The following is a 19591-nucleotide window of genomic DNA, read 5'->3' on the forward strand; positions in this document are numbered from 1 at the left end:
TCCCTCCGGAGTGGTACCTATTTATCTACTTGCACTTGACATGCTTTTGAACTGCTAGCTTGGCAGGAGCAGGGACCGAGCAACGGGAGCTCACCCCGTCGCGGGGATTCGAACCGCCGACCTTCCGATCAGCAAGCCCTAGGCTCTGTGGTTTAGACCACAGCGCCACTCGCGTCCCTTCATGGGAGTTGTAGCCTGCCACAAAATAACGTTTCCCTGCTTCATCCTAACCCGGGGATGAGACGTCTCGTAATGCCGTTTTACAGATTTACTGCGGCCGCATTTGGAAGACTGTGTCCAGTTCTGGTTGCCTTGTCTGAAAAAGGATATTGCAGAGTGGCAAATGCTCAGAAAAGCGCGGGCAAAGCCTAGCAAGGGGATAGAGAGACGACCCTTTGAATCCCAGGTGCTGGAAAGCACCGGGGGTGGGGAATGTTGCTTTCGCACTCAGATCCTGCTTGTGGGGTTCCATTTGGGACCACTGATTAGCCGCTGTGAGAACTGGAGGATGTACCTGATGGGCCCTGGGCCTGCGTGTGAGAGACAGAAACCGAGAGAATGAGCGCCAGCTTAGAGAGTCACACAGAGCCACTGGCTTCATCTTGGCTCAAGGGTGAGGAATAACAGGAGCCGCAGCCCAGCCCCACTCTGCTTAGGCCCAGATGCTGCCTATTCCTTCCCTTACTGCATTTCTATCCCCCCCTGTTCTGCCAAGGAGCTGGAGGCAGGGGCATGGCTACCCCCCTCCCCATTTAATCTCCAACAGCAGCCCTGTGAGGCAGGTTTGTCTGAGGCGGGCAGTGACAGCCCCACGGCTGAGTGAGGATTCGAACCCAGGTCTGTCCCGCACACTTAACTGCAGTGCCACACTGGCCCTCCTATTCAGACAGTAAGCTCTAGATTACAAGGGTCAGCAAACTTTTTCAGCAGGGGGCTGGTCCACTGTCGCTCAGATCTTGTGGGGGGCCAGACTATATCTATCTGTCTGTCTGTCTGTCTGTCTGTCTGTCTGTCTGTCCGTCCTCTATCTATATGGGGGGGGGGGAATGAACGAATTCCTATGCCCCACAAATAACCCAGAGATGCATTTTAAATAAAAGGACACATTCTACTCATGTAAAAACACGAGTACTTACCACCAAGGCTGCTTGAACCCCCCGAAACAGCCTGCCTCTTCCCCCCCTTCCTTCCCACTGCAATGACACCGTGCTGAGGACAGCAGACCCCTGCATTGCAGCGGGTTGCGCTAGATGACCCGGTGGGGTCCCTTCCAACGCCGCGATCCTATGGCCGGGCGCTGCTGCACTGCTCCGAAGGCGTAAAGAGAAGAAAGGCGGCGCGGAGCCCGGTAGAAGGAACCCCAGGTTGCCCCCCGAGGGATGGGGAGAGCTGGGGGGGGGGGTCCCTCCCAGGTATTGGCGAACTGCAACTCCCATACTCCTGGGAGTTGTAGTCCGGGAGCTCCCCTGCCCTTCTCCCATAGGCGCGCCTCTTTGGCCCGCCTCGCAGGGCCGGCGGTGGCGTGTCTCCGCGCGCGCCGCGCTCTGCACATGTTCAGAGAAGCGCCGCCACGCCTCCCCAGCCGAGCCTTTGGTCGGCGGCCGAGGCTCCTCCTCCCCGCGCAGCCGAGCTCGGGCTCGTCGGGCCGGCGAACAAAAGCGGAGGGCGGCGGAGGAGGAGGAGCGACGGAAGAAGGAGAAGGAGGAGAGGAGGAAGAAGAAGAGGAGGCCTCGCGGCAGCCGGGGGCGCATTGAGGACTAGCCGCTTGCGGGGCGACACCGCATCCCTCCCGGCGAGCCGAGGTACGAGGGACGGAATGGGGGACCCCCGGGTCAACACGGGGAGCAGGCTGGACCCCCTGAATCCCTGGACCCCTCTTCCCGGGGGGGGGGGTTACCGCAATGGCTCCCCTGATCCCCCCCGCGGTCCTGGACGCCTCCTCCCGGGGAGCCCCCCCCCGAAATGGGCGCCCCCTTTTTCAACCCCCCCAAAACAATCGCGCCGGTTCTCCGGCCAAGTTGGGAAACTCGTGCTTTTTGGGTGGCCCCGAGGCTGCTCTGTGTGTGTGTGGTTTTTTTTTGGGGGGGGGGTCCAGTCCCTCTCTGCCTCTCCTAGTCGCCCCCCTTTCCCTCTTTTTATTTCATCTCTACCATTCCCACCCCATCCCTTTACCCAAGGATCTGGGAGGGGGGGCGCCGTCCTGCTTCTCCCTTTCCTCCTTTAACCCCCCCCCCTGCAAGGTGGGATCGGCTCGGAGAGGCAGCGGCTGGCCCTCCAGGTGAAGTCCGGGAGGGGGGGGTGAGATTTGAACCCATGTCCCCCAGCTTTGATCTCCACCGCAACCCTGTGAGGTAGGTCTGGCCGTGAAAGGCAGCAAACTGAGCCAAGTGGGATGATTTGAACCCGTGCCCAGAGCAGCCTGGGTGGGGAGGGGGGATGCTGGTCTGGTGCGGATCTTTGCCTTGACCATACCTGCCTTTCTCCCCACCCCCCCATATTAGGCAAGGGGGCTGAGCACCCCCAACGGCAACATGGCACCCCCCAGAGTTTCTTCTCCGTGACTTGCCTTCCTGCCCCCACCTGAATCCGCCCCGGCCGCAAGATGGCGCCGGCCCTCGCCTGCTCCCGGGACATGCCATGGAGGAGTCGCACCCCCCGGACGCCGCGCTAGGGTTCCCCCCCTGCCAGAGGATGGGTCGGGGCAGCCAGGGCAGAGAGGGCTGCCCGCTGGAGGGCGAAGGGGCAGCTGTGGGGGGCCTCCTCCTGTTGGCACTCAACGGGCATCCAAAACGCCGTAGGGCAGAGCCCGGCAGCGACAACAACGACCCTGCAGGCGAAGGGGCGGCCAAGCGTCACCGACAAGCCCCCCCGGACCCCCGGGCACCCGCCTCGGGGCACCTGGCGTTGGACTACGTGGTGCCCTGCATGAACTTTTACGGGATCTGCGTCAAGGACTCGTTCCTCGGGGAGGTTCTGGGCGCCCGGATTCTGGCGGAGGTGGAGGGGCTCCACCGCAGCGGCAAGTTCCGCGAGGGGCAGCTGGTCAGCCAGAGGGCGGTGGCCCCCCACACCATCCGGGGGGACCAGATCGCCTGGGTGGAGGGCTGGGAGCCCGGGTGCCGCGCCATCGGAGAACTCATGGCGCATGTTGACCGGCTCATGCTTCAGTGCGCCGGCAAGCTGGGCACCTATGACATCCGCGGACGGACCAAGGTGAGTTCTGGAGGGGCCCCCAGGGCTCATCTAGTCCAACCCCTGCAATGCAGGACGCCCAGCTCTCTCTGTGCATGTGCAGAGTGCATTTCCCTCGCTGCGTAAAGTAGGTTCCTGCAAAATGCTCTGCTTTCTTGTCCCTGCGCTGGCCTAGAGGGGGCACATCTTGCTTCTGGCGGGTGGGTGTCCGCGTTGGCCGTTTGGAACTCTGCACGGGAGCAGAGGACTCTTATTTTTCTGCTTTGCCCTGGTGTGAGGTGGCAGCGGGTTTGGGTTGTGTTGCGTCTGTGCTTCTGAATGCGCAGTTTGTGCAGACGTTTAGGTTGGGAAAGCCATCGTATCGCCCTGGAATTGTGTATTTGGAAGGGACCGCCAGAGGTCATCCATTCCAACCCACTGCAATGCAACGATTGCGACTGAAGAATCCTTGAGAGACGGCCGTCTGACCCCTGCTTAGAAACCTCTGCTGCTCCACCATTGAGCGATTCCTTGGTGAATCCTTCCTCGTAATAATATTGATCTTACCCCTTGAAACAGCAGAAAACAAGCTTGCCCCATCTTTATTCCTGCCTTGCAGCGGGTTGGACTGGATGACCTTGGGGGGTCCCTTCCAGATGTACGATTCTAGAATCACAGAACTGCAGCGTTGGAAGGGACCCTGAGGGTCATCCAGTCCAACCCGCTGCAAGGCAGGAATATTTTGCCCCTTTTGGGGCCCGAACCCACAACCCTCAGATTAATTGTCTCAAGCTTTACCGACAGGCCTTCTACCCCTGCAACCTGCGATGCAGGAACCACAGCAGGATCTGGGGGTCTTCCTGGTGCCCCCTGCTTTGCCGTGCGCCTGAAATGTCGGGGGCTTTTCCCTGCTCTGTGCGCCCCCCCCAGCAACAGCTGGACCTTTGGTGGAAACGCTCAGTTGCTTCGGCCGTCGGTGACCTCTGGGCCAGGCAGGGCAGGTCCTGGGGGGTCCTGGGCCCTCCTGCATTTGGGGTGGGGGTCTGTGGAGGAGGAGGAGGGGGCTCCCAGGACCCCTGGAGGTGTTGCATTGCAAGGGCAACCTTCCACAACCCGTGTTGCCTCTTTTGGGTGCGTGTTAGGGGTCGCTAACTCATCCCACCTGCCAGAGGGAGGTGGGAGCCTTTTCCTGTCTATGGGGGTGGCTGGGGGGGGGGGTTCCTTTTCCTGGAAAGACAAAAGCAGGCAGAGGCAGTGTTGGCCGGACGACAACTGTACCTGTTGTGTAACGAGCGCACGGATAGTTGTAGGGTCCCTGGAGAAGGTGGATTTTGGATTCACTGTGGAATGTGCAGCAAGGAAAGAGTGTCTCTGAGGACGTCTAGGGTGCATTTCTAGGAAACAGCAGCCAACTCACCCTCCTGCGTTCCTGGAACTGGGGGAGGAGCTGAGCCGCTTGGTGTTTGTGTGCTCTGTGGGGCAGGGAAGGGGGCTAGACGGTCTTGTGATTCTTCACCTATCATTTCCGCACAGAACTTTGCCCCTCTCTCCTGTCGCAACCGGCGCCTTCGTTCTGACCTTCTCCTGCCCGCCTTTGCCTAAATCGTAGAATCGTTGAGTCGAAGGGCACCCCCAGTGGTCATCTAGCCCAACCCCCTTCAAGGCAGGAATCCCAGCTGAAGGGTCCCTGACAGGAGCCCCTTCAAATTCTGCTTCTTACTCTGATTCAAACATCCCTTCTTACTGTCAGAAAGTTGTTCCGTGTATTGAATCGGAATCTGCTTTCTTGCAAGTTGAAGCCATGGGTTTGGGTCCTGCCTTCCGGAGCAATTTAGGGACTGGCTGGGTTGCTCTAATCAAAGGGGAAAGGGCTCTGTGTATGCTCAGAGGGCCCCTCACTTGCAAGTTATTTTTATTCTCATTTTATTTATTAAATTTGTATACCACCATTTTATCTGAAGATCACAGGGCAGTTGACAACATAAAAACACAAACAAACAAACAAACAAACAAACAAACAAACAAACAATTCCCCCCCTCGACTCATTTAGTTTAACAGTCCAAGGCCTGGTTAAATGGGAATGTTTTTGCCTGGTGCCAGAAGATGCTCAGTGAAGTCTCCAGGCTAACCTCCCTGTGGAGAGTATTCCACGAACGGGGAGCCACCCCAGTAAAGGCCCTGCTCTCGTGCTGCCAGACCTCTCCTTCAGACGGGCACCGGATGATAACCAGAGGATCTGGGTGGGTTCATATGGGGAGAGTTGGCCCTTGAGATACTGCGGTTCCTCGGCAAAACCGGCACTCTGGAGGGGGTCCAGAAACTGATTGGCAGCCGGCGCAGTCAGACTCCGTCCGTCTTGGCCCAATGAGCAGCCAGGCTGTCCAGTTCTGCTCCCGCTGGAGTTTCTGAGCCGTCCTTGGCGGAAGCTCAATGCCGAAGACCTTGCAGTAATCCAGAATAAAGGCCGATAGCAGTTTCCCTGCTGGGACCCTCTGCCTCAAACGAGTACCGGGGCTGAGCTGCAAAGACTGCTTGGCTCAGAGCCATCCCAGAGAGCTCTTTGCGCCCGGATCGGTGTCAGGAGCCACCCAGGCTGACCCTGCGGCTTTTTTGGCAACCCCGGCTGCCCCCTTTTGTCAAGGTCCCCGGCTGACCCCCGGCTCCCTCCCTCCCAGTGGGTAAAATTGCTGATGGAAGCTGATTTGCTGGACCAGCGCAGAGCTCTTCCCCTCTCCCCTCTCCGCTCTGTTTTTGCTTTTTCCAGCAACGTTGGCAGGATCTTTTCTTTTTGGGGGGTGGGTTGCAGGGGGCTGGGACGGGGGATGCAGCATTCGCCCCTGCAGGCAGCCCTGACTCTTTGCTCCCAGTAGGGAGAGGGATCTGTGAATTCTAGGAAAGGCCCTGGCTGCCTCCATCTCTTTCCTGGAATCAGAGAAATTTGCAGCCCTCCAGCTGTTACTGATCTGCAATGCCTGCCATTCTCCCTGCCTTCTGGGAGTTGGAATTTGATCGTATCTTGGGGGGGGGTGTGTTTGCTGCGGGCGGCATAATATATTTTTTTTGGGGGGTGGGCAGAAGGTGGGGTAGAGGCAGTGTTAGAAACTCAGATTTATAAGCGAATTGGAATGCCTGGATGCCATTTTTTTTTGGGTGATGGAATTTATTTATTATTCATTTCATTCTATGCCGCTTCGTATTTTAAAGGGAAAAAAACCACCTCAAAGTGGTTTACAACACATTAAAATATCAAATAAAACAATCCGGAATAAACCAGGAAAATATTTCAGATCCTTCTCTAAGTGACGTTTGGCTTTCTCCATATTTATTTACCTACTTAATTTCCTGAGCTGCCTTAGGAAGCCATTGCGGTGTAGTGGTTCGAGTGTCGGACCTGGGAGATCAGGGTTCGAATCGTCACTCTGTCATGAAGCTCGCTGGGTGTCCTTGGAATCATTCGCAGCCTTCTTAACCTCCCTCGCAGGGTCGTTGTAGTTAGCAGCTAGACTGGGGACTGGGAGCAGCCGCCAAGACCACATAACACCAGTCTTGAAAGACCTACACTGGCTCCCAGTACGTTTCCGAGCACAATTCAAAGTCTTGGTGCTGACCTTGAAAGCCCTAAACGGCCTCAAAGGCCCAGCATACCTGAAGGAGCGTCTCCACCCCCATCATTCAGCCCGGACACTGAGGTCCAGCGCCGAGGGCCTTCTGGCGGTTCCCTCACTGCGAGAAGCAAAGCTACAGGGAACCAGGCAGAGGGCCTTCTCGGTGGTGGCGCCCGCCCTGTGGAACGCCCTCTCACCAGATGTCAAAGAGATAAACAACTACCTGACATTTAGAAGACATCTGAAGGCAGCCCTATTCAGGGAAGTTTTTAATGTGTGACATTAAAGTATAACAACAACAACAACAACAACAACAACAACAACAACAACAACAACAATAATAATAATAATAATACAGCGGTATCTCAGGTTAAGTACTTAATTCATTCTGGAGGTCCGTACTTAACCAGAAACTGTTCTTAACCTCAAGCACCACTTTAGCTAATGGGGTCTCCTGCTACCGCCGGAGCACGATTTCTGTTCTCATCCTGAAGCAAAGTTCTTAACCCAAGGTACTATTTCTGGGTTAGCTGAGTCTGTAACCTGAAGCGTATGTAACCCGAGGTACCATTGTAATAATAATAATTAATAATAATGAACGGAGGAGGGGGTGAGCCATCTGCCAACTTGGCGCTCAGAGATTTCCACTGGGTTGCAATCGGGGCCAGGGCAGTTGCAAAACGTGCCTGGCGAATTTCGAACTCCGGACTGAGCAACCCTGAAGCGTCCCTGTGCTCTAGTAGCTGCACCACTGCATTGCCCAAATTCCTGGATTCCAGCCCCATCTCCGCAAAAAAGCCGGTCCGATTTTATATTTTTATTCTGCTTTCCAGCAAACCCTGATCTCCCTGTGATTCGCAACAGCCTTTCAGAAAGCCACAGAGATCAAACGCAGCTGCAGATTCGCCGCAGCAATTAAAGCCGTTCGGTCAAGTCGCAGCCGCTCCGAGCGTTGCCAGGATACTTCCTCCAGAACGGCGGGAAATGGTCCAGAGGCTGCTTATCGCATCCTTTGTTCCCCTGCACCCCCACTGCGGAGGGTGCACAAAATTGGGGCCCTGCCAGCCTGCCAGAGAGCTGATTCTTGGCTTGACTCAGTGTGGGTTTGTGTGGGGTCTCCCTCCATGTCCTGGCACGACCCCTGCAGCCGCCTAGCGAAGGGGAAACCGAGGCACAGCAGGCCACCCCCCCTTCCCGCCGCCTCCTGGAGCGCGAAGGGGCTCATTATCTCGAGGCGTCTAAGGGCAGAGCTGAGCCGTGTCCTCGGCTGACCCCGCCGGCAGCCTTCCACGCTTTGGTCCGAGAGCAGATCCTGCGTCACGAGGACTTAATGTCCTTGGTGCTACCGGGAATGTGAGGGAACAGGACGCACCAGCCTTTTGCCCCCTGGGGGGGGAGAAGAGAGATTACAGCCTCTCTCGCCTCCTTCTCTGCCCCCCCTTCTGCTGTTGACTTTCTTGCAGGGTTGGGAAGCGGTGGGACTTTGGCCACTGGCTTTGCTTGCAACCCCACTTTATTTTTGTTTGTTTGTTGGGGGGCAGAGATCTGTTGGGAAATCATTTGGCCTCCCCCAGCTCAGCGTCTCCTTCCTGGCCAGGCAGCAAACGGTGACCCTTTCTTGTCTCTCTCTCCACGCCCCCCCTCCAAAATCTCAGGTGTCAGTCCTTTAATAATAATAATAATAATAATAATAATAATAATACCCATTCATAGCCCAACCACCCTCCAATCTTCACTGCCATAATAATAATAATAATAATAATAATAATAGTAATAATTTTTTTTATTTATATCCCACCCTCCCCATCTGAAGCCGGGTTCAGAGCGGCTAACAACAGTAAAATGATAAAACATTATACAATCATTTCATTATAAAATTAATTCCAATCAGATTTCATTTCTCAAGCTTTCCCCCCTCCAGAATTTCCTCTCCAGGGCTTTGACTTTGGAAGTAGTTTTGCTATTTCCCCGCTTTCTGTTTTAGCAGCGGAGAGGGGCCTCTGGGCATACGCAGAATTCTTTTTGCTCGGGGTCGAGGGACCCTAAAAAGGTGTCGCGTGTTTTGGATTTGCACGTTTGTGGGAGCGCATCCCATCTTAGGGGCTCGCAGGGACGAGGGGCTCGCAGTTCGGGGAAGAAGTACCCCAAGGAAGTTGTGGGCGGAGGGAGCAAGCTCTTGGGGTCAGGATCCCCCTGGCGGCCTTGGGGACCCCTCCTCAAACTGTTCTCAGGATGGAGGCTTGGCTTCTGCTGTGCTCAAAGGCAGGGGAGTTTTGTTCTCATTTTTCATAAATTACAGTCACACCTCGGGTTGAAGTTGCTTCAGGTTGAGCGCTTTCGGGTTGTGTTCTGCGGTGACCCGGAAGTAATGGAACGTGTTACTTCCGGCTTTCGCCGCTCGCGCATGCGCAGATGCTAAAAAATGATGTCATGCGCATGCATGGAAGCTGAGAATCGCAACATGCGCAGACGCGGGTTGCGTTTACTTCAGGACGCAAACAAGGCTCTGGAACGGATCCCGTTCGTATCCAGAGGTACCACTGTATATTGAATTGTTTTTAATGTTGTGTTTTGATGCAGTAACCTACCCGGGGTCCCTTATGAGGACGGGTTATTCATATATAATCAGTTATCATTTTTAACTATAGTTACCCTTGCTAACTATTTTAATTACTATCAATTATTTTTATTACCAATTGTTAATTGTGGTTAATTATTTAAAAAATTATATTCTAATGAATAATAATAATAATAATAATAATAATAATAATAATAATAATAAACAACTGAATCCTGAAAAGGCAGAGATGTGCTGTATCCCAAGTTCTCAAGTCTAGGCTGGGGGGCTGTGCTCCCCTGCACTTTGGGGGAGGGCTCCTGGATTCCCCCCTGTTCCTGGGGGGCTCAGGTGGCCTCAGTATTGGGGACACGCACATCTACAGCCCCTTTTGGACAGAGACGACTTGGCCGCTACAACTCCACGCTCTGGCAATTTTCAGGCTGGATTACTGCAATGTGCTCCTCCTGGGGTTGCCCTTGAAGACTGCCGGGAAACTTTGGTCGGTCCCAAACATGGCAGCCCGATTCCTGTCTGGATCTCTTTAGATCTCCTATGAGCCCCAATTTAAAGCAGCTGGTTGCCGGTTCTTTTCCGGACCTAATTCAAGGTTCTCTCCCCCATGCTTTTCAACATGCAACTGCTGGGAGAGATCATCAGGGGGTTTGGGCTGGGTGTTCATCAGTATGCAGATGACACCCAGCTCTACCTCTCTTTCAAATCAGAACCAGTGAAGGCGGTGAAGGTCCTGTGTGAGTGTCTGGAGGCGGTTGGAGGATGGGTGGCGGCTAACAGATTGAATCCTGACAAGACAGAAATACTGTTTTGAGGGGACAGGAGATGGGCAGGTGTGGAGGACTCCCTGGTCCTGAATGGGGTAACTCTGCCCCTGAAGGACCAGGGGCGCAGCCTGGGAGTCATTTTGGACTCACAGCTGTTCATGGAGGCCCAGGTCAATTCTGTGTCCAGGTCAATTCTGTGTCCATCAACTCCATCTGGTACACAGGATGAGACCCTCCCTGCCCGCAGACTTGTCTCACCAGAGTGGTGCATGCTCTAGTTATCTCTCGCTTGGACTACTGCAATGCGCTCTACGTGGGGCTACCTTTGAAGGTGACCCAGAAACTACAACTAATCCAGAAACTACAACTAATCTTGAAAGACCTACACTGGCTCCCAGTACATTTCCGAGCACAATTCTCAAAGTGTTGGTGCTGACCTTTAAAGCCCTAAATAGCCTCGGTCCAGTATACCTGAAGGAGCGTCTCCACCCCGATCGTTCAGCCCAGACACTGAGGTCCAGTGCCAAGGGCCTTCTGGCGGTTCCCTCGCTACGAGAAGCCAAGTTACAAGGAACCAGGCAGAGGGCCTTCTCAGTAGTGGCACCCGCCCTGTGGAACGCCCTCCCACCAGATGTCAAAGAGAAAAACAACTACCAGACTTTTAGAAGACATCTGAAGGCAGCCCTGTTTAGGGAAGCTTTTAATGTTTAATAGGTTATTGTATTTTAGTGTTTTGTTGGAGGCTGCCCAGAGTGGCTAGGGAGGCCCAGCCAGATGGGTGGGGTATAAATAATAATAAATAATAATAATAATAATAATAATAATAATAATAATAATTATTATTATTATTATTAAAACACCTCCTCACGGGTGTTTAAAGCCCTGGGCGACTCGGGACCCCAAAACCTGAACGTCTGGCTTCCTTTGCCGCAGACTCTTCTGGGTGCTGAGACAGGCACCTTGCTGGTTCCTCCGACTGTAGGGGCTCCAGGAGGGTGGGTGGCAGCCCAGGGGGAGGAGAGGGTCTTCTGTTGAGGCCCCTTGGCTTGGGGACCCCCTCCCCACTAAGATATGCCTTCCTTGCACTGCTTTCATCTTTTGCTGAAGACTCACCTGTTTGCTCTGTCTCTCGAGGTGCATGTTTCTAGGGACCCGCCTTACAACGGGAAGTTATCCTAAAGTGCTTTTAACAATGCGCTTTAATTCTTGCATGTTAGGATGTCGGGGAGAAGGGCAGGCAAGGAATAGGTGGACAAAAAGGTAAAGGGACCCCTGACCATTAGGTCCAGTCGTGGCCGACTCTGGGGTTGTGGCACTCATCTCGCTTTACTGGCTGAGGGAGCCGGCGTACAGCTCCCGGGTCGTGTGCCCTGCATGACTAAGCCGCTTCTGGCAAACCAGGGCAGCGCACGGAAATGCCATTTACCTTCCCGCCGGAGCGGTACCTATTTATCTATTTGCACTGGTATGCTTTTGAACTGCTAGGTTGGCAGGAGCAGGGACCGAGCAACGGGAGCTCACCCCGCCGCGGGGATTCGAACCGCCGACCTTCTGATCAGCAAATCCTAGGCTCTGTGGTTTAACCCACAGCGCCACCCGCTGGTAGACAAAGAAGCCAGCAAATTCCTGCCTTCCTCGGGGTTGGGCTAGATCACCCCCGGGTTCCCTTCCGACTCGACCGTTCCAGGATTCCAAGAAAGGATTTGGTCTTCCTGCCCAAGTGGCTTCCGGACTCAACTTGGGTTGTTTTAACAATTGGACACCCCCAAATTCCTTGCGTCTGCCTGCCTGCCTCTCCCCCTTCCTTCCCTGCTCGCCCCCGATGCATGCTGCCCCCTAGGAAAAGCTACAGACTGGCCTCCTCCGCTGTTGCCCACCTGGCCCCAGAGCGGGGGTTCTAGGGGGTGGGCGCTTTGCAAATTAATCTCCCCATCTGCCCCATGCAGACCGCTTTCCAAAAGGGAGAATACGGGCTTTGGGTCCTTGTTTTTTCCTTCCTGGAGCTCCTGGCAGGGGGGGCGGAGCTGGGAAGAGGCGGTCCTGGAGCTGTGTTTGGTCCGACCCCTGGCATTGACCCCTCCCTCCTCTCCCTTCCCCCCTCCCCTCCAGGCCATGGTGGCATGTTACCCTGGCAATGGCAGGGGGTACCTGCGCCATGTGGACAACCCTCACGGAGACGGGCGCTGCGTCACTTGCATCTATTACCTAAACCGGCACTGGGACAGCAAGGTACGTGGGGGAGGGGGGGCTCTGCACCTGCCACCTGCCCCTCTGTCCACCCCCCCGGTCTCATGCATGGCACACATTTCCTCTTCTCCGACGCCCTGCCCTCCGTTCTGTGCCCCTTCCTCTGCCCCCTCCAACAGGCGAAACTCCTGTGCTCAGGGGGCCGACCTTGTGGAGTAGGACGCCTGGGTTCCTTCAGCAGCCTAGGACTCCGGGGCCCTGCTCTCGGCTTGCGGAAGAAGAAAGTTTGGAGGCGAAGAGCGCAGGGCTCAGTGCTGGGGCCACGAGAAGCACCGATAGAAAGCGTGTGCATCTGAGCATATGCAGAGTGCCTGCCCAGTGTCGGCGGATTGCAGGGACTGGGCTTCGACTCCCTGGTGCGCACGGAAAGTCCCAGCCAAAGTCTTTTGGCCGCGGGTCTTTCCGCCAGGACTCCTGGGGTCTTTCTGTTGTGGAGGCTTGGCGGGGAGCTTATGAAAGGAGAGAGTGGGCCTGATCCGTGAAGCTTCTGATCCAACCTCCTGTTCTTAGAGTGGCCAAAGAGCCCATAGAACCTAGGAATCGTGATAGACTGCTCCTGTAGCTGGAGGCTCCATAAGAGCAAAAGAAGAGCCTGGCTGCTGGATCAGGCCAAAGGGGGCCCATCGAGTCTGGAATCCTGTCTTCACAGTGGCCCACCAGATGCCCATTATGCAAAACCAGCCAGCAGGATCCGAACACAAGAGCAACTCTCCCTTTCCTGGGGTTTCCAGACACTGGGATTCAGAGGCTGAGCAGAGCCTTTGCGGCCAGTAGCCACCGAGAGCCTTACTGATTTCCATGAATTTCTCTGATATTTTGAAGCTGTGGCCCTCACACCCTCCAGTGGTAGAGAGTTCCACAGTCCGACGCTGTGGCACACGAAGGAGGATTTCCCTTCAACTGTCCTGAATATTCCGACTTGGCGTTATGAGAGAAGGAGAAAAACGTCCGTCACATCACATCTTAACTCGGCTTTTCCCTAAACAGAGGAGTCCCAAATGCTGCAACCCTTTTCCGTAGGGGAAATTCCCTGGCTCTGTTCTGGGGTTGCAAGACAGATGCAAACCCTCAAGCTACCTAGTCCAACATTGTGAACTCCCCCCAATTTGGCCAACCAGAGACTCCTGGGGAAAACCCCTCAGGCAGTCGCCCTTCTCTCTAAATGAGTATTCATGTGGTAGACTGCTTTTAAGCCTGGAGGTTCCATTTTCGCCATCCTGGATAAAAGTCCTGGAGAGAGGGAAGCTCCTCATCCGTTTTGCACCAGGTAATTTCACAGGTCAATTCTTCCTGGGTTTGGAGAGCGGAGGGGTGTGCGTGTGTAGGGGGGGGGGAGAGACTCTGTCGCCCCCCCACCCCCTTTCAGTATTCCTGATTTCCCGTCATCCCTGATCCATGGTCATGCCAGCTGAGGCTGATGGGAGTTGGAGGCCCATATTTCTAGGAAAGAGACTGAGAATAAAAACGCCCAAATCACAAGGCCGTTTTGCAAAATCTGTGGTGCAACCGGATTGGGGGTTCAGTGTCCTGTTCTGGTTGCCTCGTCTCCAAATGGATATTGCAGAAAAGGTTGCAGCGTTTGGGACTTTTCAGGCTATAGGAAAGGCGACCGAGAGGCAGGGATGCTTTAGCTGAGATTCCTGCATTGCAGGGGGTTGGACTAGAGGACCTTTGGGGTCCCTTCCAACCTGACAAGTTTTTGCCCCCCCCCCCAATAACACTAGAACTGATTGAATTTATATACCGCTCTATACCTGAAGGTCTCAGGGCAAGTTCCCATAAAAGAACTCAAGGGCATATGATGAAGATTCAGGACGGATAAGTCGTTCTTCACGCAGCAGGGAGTTAAACTGCGGAACTCCCTTCCACTAGACGCAGCATCGGCCAGCAACTTGGATGTCTTTCAGAGAGGACTGGACCAATTCCCAGAGGAGGAGGAGGAGAGGGCTTTGGGTGACTCCCAGCTGGGATAGTTGTGCTCATCCCTGGAGGCAGGGAACCCCAGGAGTGGAGAAGGGTCTTGTGTTCGAATCCTGATTGCGGGTTTCCCCACGCATCTGTTCAGCCGCTGTGAGAACAGGATGCTGGCCTGATCCATCCTCTGGACTCCTGTTCTAGTCCTACTTGCATTGGGTGGGGTGGAGGCCACCGGTGCCGCCCCCCCCTAACCTGGATCTCCAGGCAGCCCTGTTTAAGGAAGCTTTTAACATTTGATGGATTTTAATATTTTGTTGGAAGCTGCCAAGAGTGGCTGGGGAAACCCAGCCTGATGGGCGGGGTATAAATAATAAATTATTATTATTATTCCACATCCAAGGTGTTCCCGCTTGCACCCCAGGGCAACCTGGGCCTCAGTGCCTGGCTAGAGCATCGCCCCAACTTCCTGCCCCCCTAGCCCCCGTCCTTGAGTTGTCGCGCTTGTCCTTCTGTGCCCCAGATGCACCCATAGGAGCCCCTCTTTGAGGACCCTGAATGCCCAGCTAGGAAGTCCTCTTCCAGAGGGGCACTCAGTATTCTCACGCTCCCACCCAAGGGTGCCTGGGAGGGGCAGGAGGCGAACGAATGACTTGGGTGTCGGTTTCGTGCTACCTTGGGGTCCGTCTGCGAAGGGACCCTTTGACGTCTCCCCGTCTGTGCCAGGTTCACGGTGGGATCCTGCAGATCTACCCTGAGGGACGCTCGGTGGTGGCCAACATTGAGCCCATCTTTGACCGGCTGCTCATCTTCTGGTCCGACCGGCGTAACCCCCACGAAGTGAAGCCAGCCTACGCCACCAGGTAATGGGGAGGGGTGGGCCCAATAGATTGATAGATAGTTTATTACGGCCATAGGCCCATATTCAATAGATCATACAGCAAAAGAGGTATAACAAAGTAAAATTAATAAATTAAAATACGTTTAAATCAAGTACATCTCAAACCATAAATTTCTAAATTCCATTAAAATAAGAACAATATAGTGCTTAAAATATCAAATTATCAATATAAATCAGTATTATTTAGGCAAAATCAATAATCATAGAGTAATCCATTTTTCCTCTTATAAGCTAATACTGTTAACAGAAATCTGGCAACAGAAAGAGACCTACTGGGATCAGAATCTTGCAGTAAATGTATTAGCTGTGTTTCCAAGGAGTCACCCGAGATTTCCAATAATAAAGGGGACAAAAATCTGATCCGAGAAACTGAATGTAGTGAACAACAGAATAGTATATGTTGTAAGGATTCTATAGATCTATTATCACATACACACACCGCTGAGATCTGACCATTGGAAAATCTATTATTCAAGACATTGGAAGGAAAGGCGTTAAATCTTGCCTTAATAAAGACATATCTGTGGACCGCTACAGACAAAGAAGTCAAATAAGATGGTATCTGCTGAGAGGGCACTATGCCAAGATTTAATGGTCAGCAAGTGCCACTACCCAAAATGGTGTTTTGTTGTAGGTCAATCTCCTCAAGTTTTTGACAAAAAGAATTCCTTCCAGTAGCACCTTAAAGACCAACTAAGTCAGTTCTTGGTATGAGCTTTCGTGTGCATGCACACTTCTTCAGATACACTGAAACAGAAGTTTCCAGACTCTTCTATATAGTGAGAAGGTGGGGAGGGGTATTACTCAGAAGGGGAGGGGTATTACTCAGAAGGGTGTCCTTCAGCTCTCTATATTGGACAAACAGGCCAGACCTTACGCCAAAGAATAAACGGACATAAATCGGACATCAGGAATCACAAGACAGAGAAACCAGTAGGAGAACACTTCGATCTCCCAGGACATTCTATACAAGATCTCAAAGTAGCTGTTTTACTACAAAGGAATTTCAGAAATAGACTGGAAAGAGAAGCTGCTGAATTACAACTTATCACCAAACTTAAAACCATGGAGAAACCTGGCCTGAACAAAGACCTTGGATTCTTATCTCATTATACATGACAAAGCCATTTTTCACCTTTTCACCCCTTGCTTCTCCCTGTAAGACCTATTGCAGTCGTTAAGAGTCGTCAACAGGCTCATCACAGCTATCTGCCAACCACCCATTCCCACCACCCTTCTGAGTAATACCCCTCCCCACCTTCTCACTATATAGAAGGGTCTGGAAACTTCTGTTTCAGTGTATCTGAAGAAGTGTGCATGCACACGAAAGCTCATACCAAGAACTGACTTAGTTGGTCTTTAAGGTGCTACTGGAAGGAATTTTTTTTGTTTTGACTATGGCAGACCAACACGGCTACCTATCTGTAACTCAAGTTTTTGAGTGAGGATTTTTTTTTGCTGTGGCTAGGTCCAGTTCCACGGGACGCGGGTGGCGCTGTGGGTAAAAGCCTCAGCGCCTAGGGCTTGCCGATCGAAAGGTCGGCGGTTCGAATCCCCGCGGCGGGGTGCGCTCCCGCTGCTCGGTCCCAGCGCCTGCCAACCTAGCAGTTCGAAAGCACCCCCGGGTGCAAGTAGATAAATAGGGACCGCTTACTGGCGGGAAGGTAAACGGCGTTTCCGTGTGCTGTATAATTTCTTTATACCCCGCCCTCCCCAGCCAAGACCTGGCTCAGGGCGGCTAACACCAGGTATAAAAACAATTGATTAAAATTCAACTTAAAAACAAGATTAAGTACAACGTTAAAATGCAGCCTCGTTTCAGTAGAAACTCAAATCAAAAACTTTTTGGGGATCAAAATGTCAAGTCTTCATCAGGCCAACTATCCAGACTGGTCCTACGTGGGCCAGAAAAAAGCCAGGGAAGTCCCCAAATAGGAGTTCCATCACAGAAGGAGAAAAGATAGAGGGGAAGGGGATCAAGTTGATTCCAAGCCAAAGGTCAGGTGGAGCAACTTTGAACTCTGTCTTAAAGGCCCTGCGGAAAGAAAGCAGATCCTGCAGAAGGGAGATGTGTCCCTGTGCGCAGAAATCTCTGTGCTTTTGGCTCTGGCTTTCCAAATTGCATTTTCTTTTTTTCCCTTTTTTTTTTTAAAAAATAGATTTTTATTAGGATTTTTTTTTAAAAGGTTACAGAAAAAAAAAGAAAAAATATAAATAACAATCAAAAAAGGTAAAGAAAGAACAATACATATAAAACAAACATCATCCAAAAACAGAAAAGAAAAGAAAAACAACAACAAATCAAACCTTTACATCACTTATTTTCATTCACTTACTTCCTTGACCTCCTCACACCTCCCATTTTTGTATTCTAGTTCAAATAGATATTTCAGCAAATCCTTCCCAACTTTGTTTTTATCTTAGTAATTTATCTTAATATATTGTAGTTTTGCATTCTCTTCTTTCACCAATTCATTTTTACTTAATCCTTTATATCTTTTCTGCTAAAACCACATACTTTTATTCCAATCTCTTTCTAACATTCCTTAATTTTACAATATTTCTGAAGATATACTTTAATTTTCTTCCAATCTTCTTCCACCGACTCTTCTCCCTGGTCTCGGATTCTGCCAGTCATTTCCGCCAGTTCCATATAGTCCATCACCTTCTATCCTCTATCCTCTTTTAGCACCAATTGTCCGACCATGCCCAAGAGAAAGGCCTCTGGTTTCTTCTGGAAGGTATATTTAAATACCTTTTTCATTTCATTATAGATCATCTCCCAAAAGGTCTTAATCTTTGGGCACGTCCACCAAAGGTGAAAGAATGTACCTTCAGTCTCTTTACATTTCCAACATTTATTATCGGGCAGATGATAAATTTTTGCAAGCTTGACTGGTGTCATGTACCACCTGTATATCATTTTCATTATATTCTCTCTTAAGGCATTACATGCCGTAAACTTCATACCTGTGGTCCATAACTGTTCCCAGTCAGCCATCATAATGTTATGTCCAACATCTTGTGCCCATTTGATCATAACAGATTTCACCGTTTCATCCTCTGTATTCCATTTCAACAGCAAGTTGTACAATTGCATTTTAGTGGAGGGGATGGGGAACTGGGACTGCCCCCCCGGTTCCTCCCCAGTTCTTCCCATTGGGGCTGGGGGTGGTTGTCCTGCGCAAGCCCCACCGAGCCAAGCATGAGCCGTGCGAGAGCTCAGCTCCTCGGCACCGCACTGGATCCTTGCAAAACTGTCGCTTTCCCTCCGCACAGCTCAGGAACCTTGCAAAACTGTCACCGCTCTGCTTTCCCCCTAGGTATGCCATCACCATCTGGTATTTTGATGCCAAGGAGCGGGCAGAAGCCAAAGGGAGGCACCAGCTGGGTATGTGGACGGGCAACTAGGTGCTGGGGCTCACTGGCACCGGGAAGTGGGGTGGGGGCAGCTGGGGCACGGAGGGCAGGCCCACAGACCGACTGCTAGCGCTTGGGGCTCCATTGGCGCTGGGTTGGGGAAATAACCTCTGAGCGCGTGCAGAGTTCCTCCCCTCTGCACAGCCTCCTGGAACTGGGTGAGAGTGGCAGGGCCCCCTAAAAAGCCCCTTTTGCAGAAAAGCTGACCTCTTTGGGGTCACCTTTGTTCTTTCCCCCCCTCTAAAGCTCAGAAGAAGGGGGCAGAGTCCTCTCCCGGCGGGGCGCAGGAAAACGGACCGACCTGACGGACAGTCGTGTGTTGCCGCCGTGGGATCCTGACCGCCAAAGACCCTGCGCTCTCTTTGGCCATTTCAAGCTGCCTGTTGCCGCCTTTGCTGCCGCCTGTGTCCGCTGCCGCTGCCCCCCCCCAACTCCGGCCGGCTGCAGCTGGAAGGCCTTTGACCACAGCCCAGGAGGAGAGGAAGATGACGATGATAAAGAAGAGGAAGAAAAAGGGGACTGTTGAGAGGCAGCTGGACCTTGAGAAGAAAGGGGGGTTGTTTGTGTGTGTGTGTGTTTGTGTGAATGGGCCCGGCATCTGTAGGTGCAGCCCCCCCAGGGAGAGGGTGGCTTTTGTGTCCCCCTTCTGCCGCATCAGAAGGGACCCCTGGGTGTCGAGAAACCCTTGTCCAGCAGAACCCTCCCGGTCCACTCCTGCCTGCCCACAGCGCTTGGTCCTGCTCATTCTAATCCATCTGCGAAGTGAGAGAGAACGAGGGAGCAGGAAACGAGGGAGTGCGGAAGAGCAGAAAAAGAGAGGGGTGGTGAGAGAACCAGCCGCCCCGTGGATGAGACGGAATAAACATCAGCTCATGGAAACGATCTCAGACTTGTTTGTTTTTTGGGAATAGGGGTGGGGGGCAGAAGAGGGAGCCAGGGCTCCTGGACCACCCCTCTTCTGCTCTGGGAAAGGGGTGGGGGGCATTTGAGCGG

The 19591-nt window shown here is 52.8% G+C and overlaps 1 protein-coding gene across 1 annotated transcript; it reads left to right on the forward strand.

Moving 5' to 3' along the window:
* Positions 1–1646: 1646 nt before the first annotated feature.
* Positions 1647–19480, forward strand: EGLN2 (egl-9 family hypoxia inducible factor 2). The gene is made up of 6 exons (XM_083754170.1): positions 1647–1802; positions 2502–3213; positions 12226–12345; positions 15004–15140; positions 18502–18569; positions 18845–19480. The coding sequence occupies exons 2-6, from the start codon at positions 2638–2640 to the stop codon at positions 18901–18903; spliced, it is 960 nt and encodes a 319-aa protein (XP_083610296.1). The 5' UTR covers positions 1647–1802; positions 2502–2637; the 3' UTR covers positions 18904–19480.
* The last annotated feature ends 111 nt before the right edge of the window (positions 19481–19591 follow it).

The sequence above is a fragment of the Podarcis gaigeae genome (genome assembly GCF_964106915.1).
Source record: "Podarcis gaigeae genome assembly, chromosome: 8".
Taxonomy (NCBI): domain Eukaryota; kingdom Metazoa; phylum Chordata; class Lepidosauria; order Squamata; family Lacertidae; genus Podarcis; species Podarcis gaigeae.